Below are 9,769 nucleotides of genomic sequence, written 5' to 3' on the forward strand. Positions count from 1 at the left end.
ATTTGTCATATTGTCAAACAGATATCATTGATGTGCGTAATCCCAAAATCCTCATTTATGTAAGAAGGATATATAAATATCGCTGACGTGGGATAATATATGTGTACCTAATGTTTTTAATAGATTACCGGTTTTTAAAACTTAAATAATTTATTGAATATTGCAAATGTCCGTAATATATGTAAGAACATTATTCTTGGATAATTTACTTATAGAATCTATGACATACAGAATAAACTTACAGAGGAGTCAAGGAGTAAGAATAATAAATTAACATCAGCATATAATTGCAACGAATAAATTAATAATTACACAATGCTCGCACTTATATAAAAAGACGTTTGTACTTGTACGTCGAGTTATTTTTCCACCATTGTCGTTTATTTAAAAAATAATTATTATAGAACGCGACATTATTTCATTCTGTACAATTTATATTATTACACCTACACCTTGATAAGTACCAGGATGCTTTGCAAGTAAATTATTCATATCGACAATTCGAGCATATCTAGGTATAGCTTATTTAATTCTAAGAGTGATACGTACAAATAATTCAAGATAATAGGATAGTAAGAGGTATATAGGATACTCCAAAAATAATTATATAATTTGCATGTTTCACTTTTAAAACAATATTTTAATGCGAAAATTAGTTATATTTTTTATGATCTATTGTCAATTTTTTTTTAAATGCGTATTTAATATTTTTTGATACTGTGTGTGTATAGATCTTCAAATACTAAACAAAATTATTAAAACTCTTTAGTGAAAAATTTTCTTATAACTTTTCATATAATTTTTTAGTATTTCTATAATTATAAGTTTCAGAATTTTTCAGAATTTCTGTAATTATAATTCTTTAGACAATTTCTCAGATCTTTTATACAAGTTATAACTTTTTAAAAGAATTAAATAAATCTTTTCTAAAATTTTTTATATGCACGTATGAATTCTGAAATATTATAAAATTTTAAATTCATGATTTCTGAAGAAAGCTTCTAAAATTTGAAGACATTTAAAGTACTTCTAGAAATTTTTATAAATTTAAAGTGTGAGTAATTTTTAATAATATTATGAAATATCATAAGAATTTTTTTCATCAGGAATATAAAAACTTTTATATTATGTGAAAGAATAAATAATCACACCTTTTTAAAAGAACTTTTAAATTTCGCTGTAACTGTCGAAATAATCGCATTGAGATCAGTGTAATAATAAAGAAGTATAAGAATTAATGAATGCTCGACAAACGATTGCTGTATAATTAATAGTTCATACATTGTTATAAAATAATATAAAATATAATTTTTTCAATAAAAATTGTATATTAAAAATTATCATCATTGTCAAAAATAACAGTGTGCTATAGCATTATCGATTTATCAGTTCTTATTTTCAAATTGAATGAATAAAAATACATTTTGCATTTATATTTTTATTATAAAATGTTTAATAAAATATGAATATTAAATTTACAGCATAATAAATTAACAAAGAACATTTATTGCTATAAAGATCGTTATTTTATGTATAATATATGTATTGTAAAGAAATCTGAGCGTGGTTTAAAGTTGTGGTAATTGGAAAGCGAATAGATCAATGTATTTATGTACGCTCTTTAGAATATGTTAGAGTAGGTTAAAATTAATTATATTTTATATTATTTATTAGATTAAGCTAGATTAAGTTAAAATTAAATTAAGATTTTTTTATTGTTTACATTTAAATTAAGTTTTTTCTATGTAATATAATACAAAATTGTAAATAGCGTTTATGATTTTTAGGGAAACAATAAATTTACATCTGTCTATCAGTAATGTAACTTAAACTTTATAACAATATTTTTTACAAATCTCAATGCAATTATTTTTGACAAAGTTACAGTTTCTAAAAAATTTTTGTTTTAAGAGAAGAACTTAAGAGAAGAACTTCTCTAATTTATTGCGTCGCATAGTTCGTTCATAGAATATTTTTTTTACATTTTTAAATCCCCTTTTCCTGAAACATTTAAATTTTAATTTAGCTTTATTTTAGCTTAAATTTCTCAAAGTTTTAAATTTTTTAGGGAGCCAAAGATAATAAATATTTAAAAAATAAATTTATAGTAAAATTTTAGATTTTCAGTATACGTCATTTGTTCAATTTTTAATTAGTAATAAGTTTTTAATATTAAAAATTATGTAGTGATTGATATGAATGACGCTATAAATTTGAAACGTTTTCGTTGAACGAAAGTCATATTCTATATATCTCCCATGGTTAGTATCTTGTTTGTACGTACCTGTAAATCTACAAAAAACATTCTTTTTGTTAAAGCAACAAAAATTTTCTAAGATTAAAAATTCAAACTAGTGGCTCAATAAGCAGGAATTCCTATTGGTTAATTACATATGTGAGCAATATCTTTAAATTTATTAACCTACTGTTTTTTTCTAGGCACGAGCGATTGTCTGTTATCGTGATCGAAGATACGAAGTACTATTTAATGTACATTCGGATCTTTTGTTTCGTGTACGGTTTCTTATTCGAAAAATATGATAAAACTATGGGATGCGTCGAGGACGATCTCCACGACTGTAACGTACAATCATTCGTCGATCATCAGTTCAAAGTGAACTGCACCCTTCTTTTCGGATCTAATTGAACTGTATTCGATATTCTTCGCCCATGCTCGGCATTCTACGTTGATGATCTGGTTTCCTACAAAAAAAAGTTTGATTTAGAATGAAACTTTTCATGGAGTACGTTTGTATTCGTAGTAGCATTATTTATTGGCTTAATATTGGTCTAATATATCCCTAATGAATGTCAATATTTAACGAATATCTCGTGCTACTCGGAATGTATTTTAAATTTTTTCACAGGCAAATTCAGAATATTTTATTAAATTAAGTTTTTTATTATAAGTTTTAATGAAATTATAACTTTGAATACTTAATAGTGCAGCATTGAGCAGTCTATTCTCTTCTTGTCGAGTTTAAGACACGACCTAATGATTTTCAAATATGTACAATTACACTTACTAAAGATTTTGTAATTGTTTTGCATTTTATCGTACTTTTAAATCATTTTTAAATACAAATACGACACACTAGATAATATTCATATTTATAATAAAATGCATTTTATTCATTTTTTATTTCCAAAAATGCATAAAATGATTTATTTTTAACGTCCTTTAAACAATCTTTTAAATAAGTATATAATTTTAATAATTCATTAAGTTATAACAATGTATAATATTTTATTACTTTGCTTAATAATAAAGATCATGGTTAAGTCAATCAGAGATAAAAGTACACTACGGCATAATGTATGAAATAATATGTGAAATCTTTAATATTATCTAAAATATTGTTATAATTTTCATACATATTATTTTAGATATGTTATTTTAGATATTTAAAAAAATTTACGATTTTGCACGGAAGATTATTAAAACAGGACGAAATTAAACCATGATGTAGCTTTAAGTGAGCATTCAGGCCGATGACACCTTTCGACGACCGATACGTGCTGCAACACACCGGCTTTTACCGGTTTCATCTGGAGTGTGTCATTTGCTTACAAGTCACATGAACCAGTCGGTGTTGGTAGTTTCAATAAAAAAAATTGTTTATCTATACACAATACGTGTTTAACTTGTATATCACGTTGAAAATCAGAAAAAAACTTATATTGTGAAAAATTCCGATAAATTTAACTATTGCTTAATACATTCGGAAATATTTTAGAGAGAGAGAGAGAGAGAGAGAGAGAGAGAGAGAGAGAGAGAGAGAGAGAATTTGTAGCATCTTAATACAAAAACGAAAATTTTTTAAAAAGCCAGAAGTATTAACGAATTTGTTTTATAATATAATATTATTTATATAAAATATATTATACGAAATATAATATTATACGAAAATTTAAAGTTACCGTGATTGGAGATTTTTTGCATTCTGTAATCTTTTAAAATAAACAATCCCGTTTTTCATTCTTATCATATTAGAAGATATTTGATATTAATTAGTATTAACTTACTTGTTGGTCGAACAAAATGAACGGCGACGACTGGACTTAAGTATCCAGGAATATTTTCATATGGATAATAGAATCCTGGAAAACCGTGTCCCTTAGGATAATAATTCACTTCGCCAATATTTTCTCGGTCGTGAGGATTTTCTCCTTTACAAGATACCCATACGGTATTTAGCTGCAATGTGAGTAAGATATGAATTGTATATTATGTGAGGTCACAATTTTATTTAAAATTTCACGAAAAAATCCTCAAAAAGGTACAGTTGTAAATAACAATTAATTGAATTTTTCGTTCAAATTTTCAAGTTTTTTGGAGATCCTTTAAATTTTGAACAGCATATTAAAGAAATATAATATTTTTAGATAATATTCTTTAAAAAAAATTATTATTAAATATATGCTATACATTTATTTTATATATTTTGTACTAAAATTTTTTTTATTAAAACTGAATTTTATTTTAAATTAAATCTATTAAATTAATCTAATTACACTTTGCCTATCAAAGAAAGATATTCTCTATTATTTTTATGCTATATTATGTATAAACATCTGCTATTATGTAACGTTTAAAAAATATTTTATATGAACACCAATAGTATAATATCTGTACATACATATAATATTTCGTATAACAAGAGTTATCGCAACATTAGTACAGAACGAAGAAATTGAATAAAAGACAATAATTTTTGTAATTTCTAGTTCTATGTATTTGTATAGATCGAAAAGTCTCACAAGTATGCACATACAGACAAAATATATACAATTAACAAAGGCCATAATCTTTATTTTTGTTTGACTGTTAAATAAACAGATAATACGAAAACTAATCAACGAGGATAAAAATGAGTTGTATTCTATTTTATTGAATGTTCTTGTTATACTTTTCTTATTATAATTTTCCGTTCTATTACCAAGTTCGAAAAATAATTTCAAATAATCCTTTCTTAATGAATTTCTATTTGAATTTTTGTTTGTTTATTTTTAGCTTTAAATATGAAATTAAATTAGCGTTGAGAAACGCTAAGAGAATTCATAGACAGTACCAATACGGGTTGCGAATCTAAATGATGAATTTTCTTTCCGATCTTCGTTCAATCCAGATTTAATTTATCGACTAATATAATTGACTGACCGACTAACTAACCCATGAAGCGTCGACTAATTTTATATATTTGACTAAGTTCTCTGGCATATCAGGAGGCAAAGTCTGAGAATTGTTATAATACTCAGGAATCCATCCGTATATCTGAAAAATAACGTTTTAAAAAGTTTTAAAAGAAATCTTATACAGGATAGCCTACATAAAGTGTCACAAGCTATTATCTCTATTAAACAAATTTGTACATGTAACGTTGTAACAATCAAAACGTAGATATAAGGTATATGATATTTCGTTGGGTATAAGTAAGCATGATACAATTTTCACATTAAAAAAGCTTAATAATTTTGAAAAATTTTTTTCTATATAATTTTTCTTAAGCTTTTGGCTGTAATGCTGGCGCAGCCAATATGGTAGTAAGATTCTAATCCAGCTAGCAATCCAGCAGGAAAATAAGCATCGTATACCGCTTTTAGGTTTTAGATACGGCTATTGTTAGATTGCTTTATCTTAATCGCACACAGAAATATCCTGAATATATTATACGGATTCTGCAAACGTTGCAATATTTTTAGATTCTCGAAAGTATTAGGATTCTCGAAAATGTTCTCGACAGAATCGATTTTTTTTTTACGATAATTAAGAAATTATCTTATCAAAAATGGATAAATTCGTTTCATTCCAATCTTATATGATATGATTTACCAAAAAAAATTTTATGCGTGTATTGCTGTCTTACCCTGTTAAGTTTAATGAAAATGCAAGGTGCCGAATTATTGAAACCGTATTGTTGATTCGGAGAACATGGTCCCCAATTATTTACATCGACTGCACATACGTTACCAGGTTTTGCCGGCTTGTTATAACTGCAGATTTGTTGATTTCTACCGCCATTTGGCAAAAGTGATGGATTGATGTAGTCTATTTAAGTAAATAATAGAAACACGATTGGATTATGATTAATTCATAACATAAAAGAATGAAAATTTGTTTTAACGATGGCAGAAAAGTGAGAAGAATTTTTTTTAATATATGAAGAAATGTATTAAAATGATATTTATATATTTTTAAATATCATTTATATTTGATATTTATATTTTCTAGATAATATAACAGTACGAAAATTAAAAGGGAAATTCGAGAATTTAATTTAAATTTGAATTTAACAAAATTGGAAAAGTATTAATCATATTTCTATTGCAATAAGAATTAGCTCTTTTGGATGTGTAAATATCTTTTTAATAATTTAATTCTTTTTAAATGTATTACTAATAATCAGTATTTCATGCGTGTATATATATATATATATATATGTATACACACACACACGCGCGCGCGCGCGCGCGCACACACACACACACACACACACACACACACACACTCACACTAATATGTTAATGACACTAATGAATTAACAACAATGCTATTATTGAAAATAAGTCAGTAGATTCCATATTACTTACTTCCCAAAAATTTATCCAAGCGTTGCGTCCATTTTTGTATATCAGTCGCATTTGATGCGCTGTACCAAATAAGTGATTTCTCATCGGGATTCTCCGAAATCGGTCGGAATCCCAACCCTGATGATTGCATTGACAAACGCAATCAAAAATTCAAACGAGTTAATTCAAGCATTGTATTGTAAATAATTATTTCTATCAAATAACATGATTTTTTGAAATATATTGTTAAAAAGTAATATTAAAAATAAAAAATAATCAGATTGATTTATAATATAACTTTTTAGACATGTCGGAGCGAATAATTACCTGGATTAGTACCTATAAGGCTGCTACTTAAGGTCCATTTAGGTTTTTCGTCACTCAATGTGGCCAGCATGCCTTTCATGCAAATGCTGAAAAGTATCACGAGCCCAGCGTAGAAGACAGTGTAGAACATAAGAGTTATGCCTGAAGGAATACAAAACCGTGAGAGAAGATTATTATCGTCTTTTACAAGTTTCCTTGTATTCTGTACGTTAAGAAGAACATTTATGGTTATGCTAAGTTCTGTTACGTAAAAATGTATAATGAACTAAACTAAACAAATGATCAACGGATTAACATAAAAATCCTTTAAAATGATAGATTTTTAAAATTTAACAATTTTTTGATGCATTAAAAAAAATTGACACGATATACAAAAAACATGAAATTCTTTCATTCAAGAATTGTTACTTTTGATACATTTTCATAATTTTATGAGAAAAAAGAGAGAGGAATCAGTTATCAGTTATTTATACTTTCGTCATTGACGTATTTGAGCGCTGTTGCATGATCCAAATATTCATCGCGTGCGAATACGAGTGTGTGCCCAAAAATCATGTGAGAGTAACTAACGTATGAGCCCATTTTCTTTCCCATACATTTTTTTCCCTGTAGATCTCAACTCATAGTTTGGCGTTATGATGCCTGCTTATCTCGGTCACTTACGCAACCACACAGATACGAAAATTTTCATTATTTCGTTGATCAAACAGAAAATATTTAAAGCACAGGGCACTGTGCCAGCACACGCTCTAAATATAGATTCTTTTTCAGAAGCAACGTGGGTCACAATGATAGCAGCCAACTGCCGCACCATACTGTTATTAACTCCAGAAAAAGTTGAAATATTTTTTGAAGATTAGATCCGTAGAATACTTGGATGTTTCAGCATTTGAATATCACGTACATGTTGAAAAATTATATTACGTACGTGTTTAAAAATTTATTTATTATTTAGGTAATTTTTATATGCATTTGCAAAAAGATATATTTTGAAGAAAAAGATTCGTTTAAATTTGCATGTAATGTGGAATTGTTGAATATTGCTTTTCTCTATCTACTCTTATCTCCAGTTATCTAGCATAAAGATGGCTGTGTGAAAATTTATTCTGAGACATTAGAAAAAGATTGGATAAACATTTCAAATAATCAATAATGCTATAACTCACAATAAATCTGCTTTGAAAATTTTAATTCAATTATAATGCAGCCGAGTAATACGAGACTTATAAATAAAAGTGTTACTGAGAAAAATAATTCTAGTTGTATCAACAAAAAATACAAATAAAACGAATTCTGATCATACAAATCAAAATTTTAATTATCCTAAATTTTAATTTTCTTGATTAGGACGTTTGATAAATTTAACTATAAATATCTGCAATATGATTGGAAACAAGACAGTCTATATAAATATTACAACTTTAAATACAAAGCGCCTTCCCGGTCCGAGTGTTAAGATGTTGAACTACTATCTAATATACATTCAATTAAATTGAATTAATATTTCAGAAATAAATTGAGAGCCGATGAAATTATCGGATTCACACAATCAATCTGAAACAAAATAATCCCCCCAAGTTTAAGGTCTCGGTAGTCTAAAGGCTCAGGACGCTCACATGGAATGTAAGAGATCCGGGTTCGACTCCCGGCCGAGGCAATATTTTTCGCAATAAGTTTATTACAGTTTTTTAAGATTTGGGAGAATTTGGGGGGATTATTTGTTTCAGATTGATTGTGTGAATCCGATAATTTCATCGGCTCTCAATTTATTTCTGAAATATTAATTCAATTTAATTGAATGTATATTAGATAGTAGTTCAACATCTTAACACTCGGACCGGGAAGGCGCTTTGTATTTAAAGTTGTAATATTTATAAATATCTGATTTCTTATCTTTCGGGTTGAATCAGAATTCTAATCAACATAACAAGATTTTTTTAAATATATAATATGAGTATTTTTATTTGCCATTAATAATTCTTCAAAATTTTATGATGAAGATATAAAGATTGAAAATATCTAGGAAAAACAAATTTATGATAACTTTAATGTTTAATTATTATCATTTATTATTATTATTTTTATCTAAGAATCATAATTAATTTTACTATTAAAAAACAATAAAATTATTTTGAAGTGTCTCAAAGAGATGGAATGTTCCTAATTGACATTTGATAATGAATATACGGCGTCTATTATGTCTCTGAAATTGAGGACTTTCAAGCAAACGCTTTTCGAGCTACTCTCTTATCATATCTCTCTCGAGTGTCGACGTTAAGCGCTTTAGCTTAGATTTCTTGAATCGTCCGTGATAACTTTTTCATCGTATCATTATTTTCATTTGCATAATGAACATAATCGCACAGCGTGATACATTAGAATGATAACAACATGTGTTACGTGCAAGTACGCCACATTCAAAGTATTCAAATGATAGTTTTTTGTTATAACGTAACAAATGTATCCTATCTCAGTTTTAATATCTAGGTGTTGCTTTTCGCAGGAGAATTACTAAACATGCGTTACACGTAGAGATTTTCTAATAAAAGTCTGAACATGAGAAAGCCACTTTTGATTGGTTCACTATGTTTTAATAATTTCTGTGAAAGAGAAAGAGAGGCAGAAATAAAAAATAGATACAATAGAACGAGAAAGAAAAAGAAATACTAAATGTATATCCTCCTCTTTATTAATTATTTTATTAATTGTATTTAGATTATTATATAGTACCTAAATTGTTATGTTAATTGTATTAATTTAAAGTCAGTCTAATTATAAGCTCGAAATAAGCCACGACTTTGTTAATTCAAAAATAAAGTTTTTTACAGTCACATTTACATGATCTTTAATATATATATATATATATATATAT

The 9,769-nt window shown here is 26.9% G+C and overlaps 1 protein-coding gene across 1 annotated transcript in view; it reads right to left on the minus strand.

Moving 5' to 3' along the window:
* Positions 1-2,174: 2,174 nt before the first annotated feature.
* Positions 2,175-9,769, minus strand: part of LOC108750162 (sodium/potassium-transporting ATPase subunit beta-2-like) — a 16,102-nt gene continuing 8,507 nt past the window's right edge. Inside the window, exons 2-7 of the mRNA XM_018489439.1 lie at positions 6,898-7,038; positions 6,592-6,708; positions 5,868-6,049; positions 5,174-5,275; positions 4,027-4,198; positions 2,175-2,703 (exon numbers count right to left, since the gene is read on the minus strand). Of these exons, the coding sequence (XP_018344941.1) occupies positions 2,591-2,703; positions 4,027-4,198; positions 5,174-5,275; positions 5,868-6,049; positions 6,592-6,708; positions 6,898-7,038 (827 nt within the window). The 3' untranslated portion in view covers positions 2,175-2,590. The remainder of the gene's footprint in view (positions 2,704-4,026; positions 4,199-5,173; positions 5,276-5,867; positions 6,050-6,591; positions 6,709-6,897; positions 7,039-9,769) is intronic.

This window comes from Trachymyrmex septentrionalis, unplaced genomic scaffold (genome assembly GCF_001594115.1).
Source record: "Trachymyrmex septentrionalis isolate Tsep2-gDNA-1 unplaced genomic scaffold, Tsep1.0 scaffold330, whole genome shotgun sequence".
NCBI lineage: Eukaryota > Metazoa > Arthropoda > Insecta > Hymenoptera > Formicidae > Trachymyrmex > Trachymyrmex septentrionalis.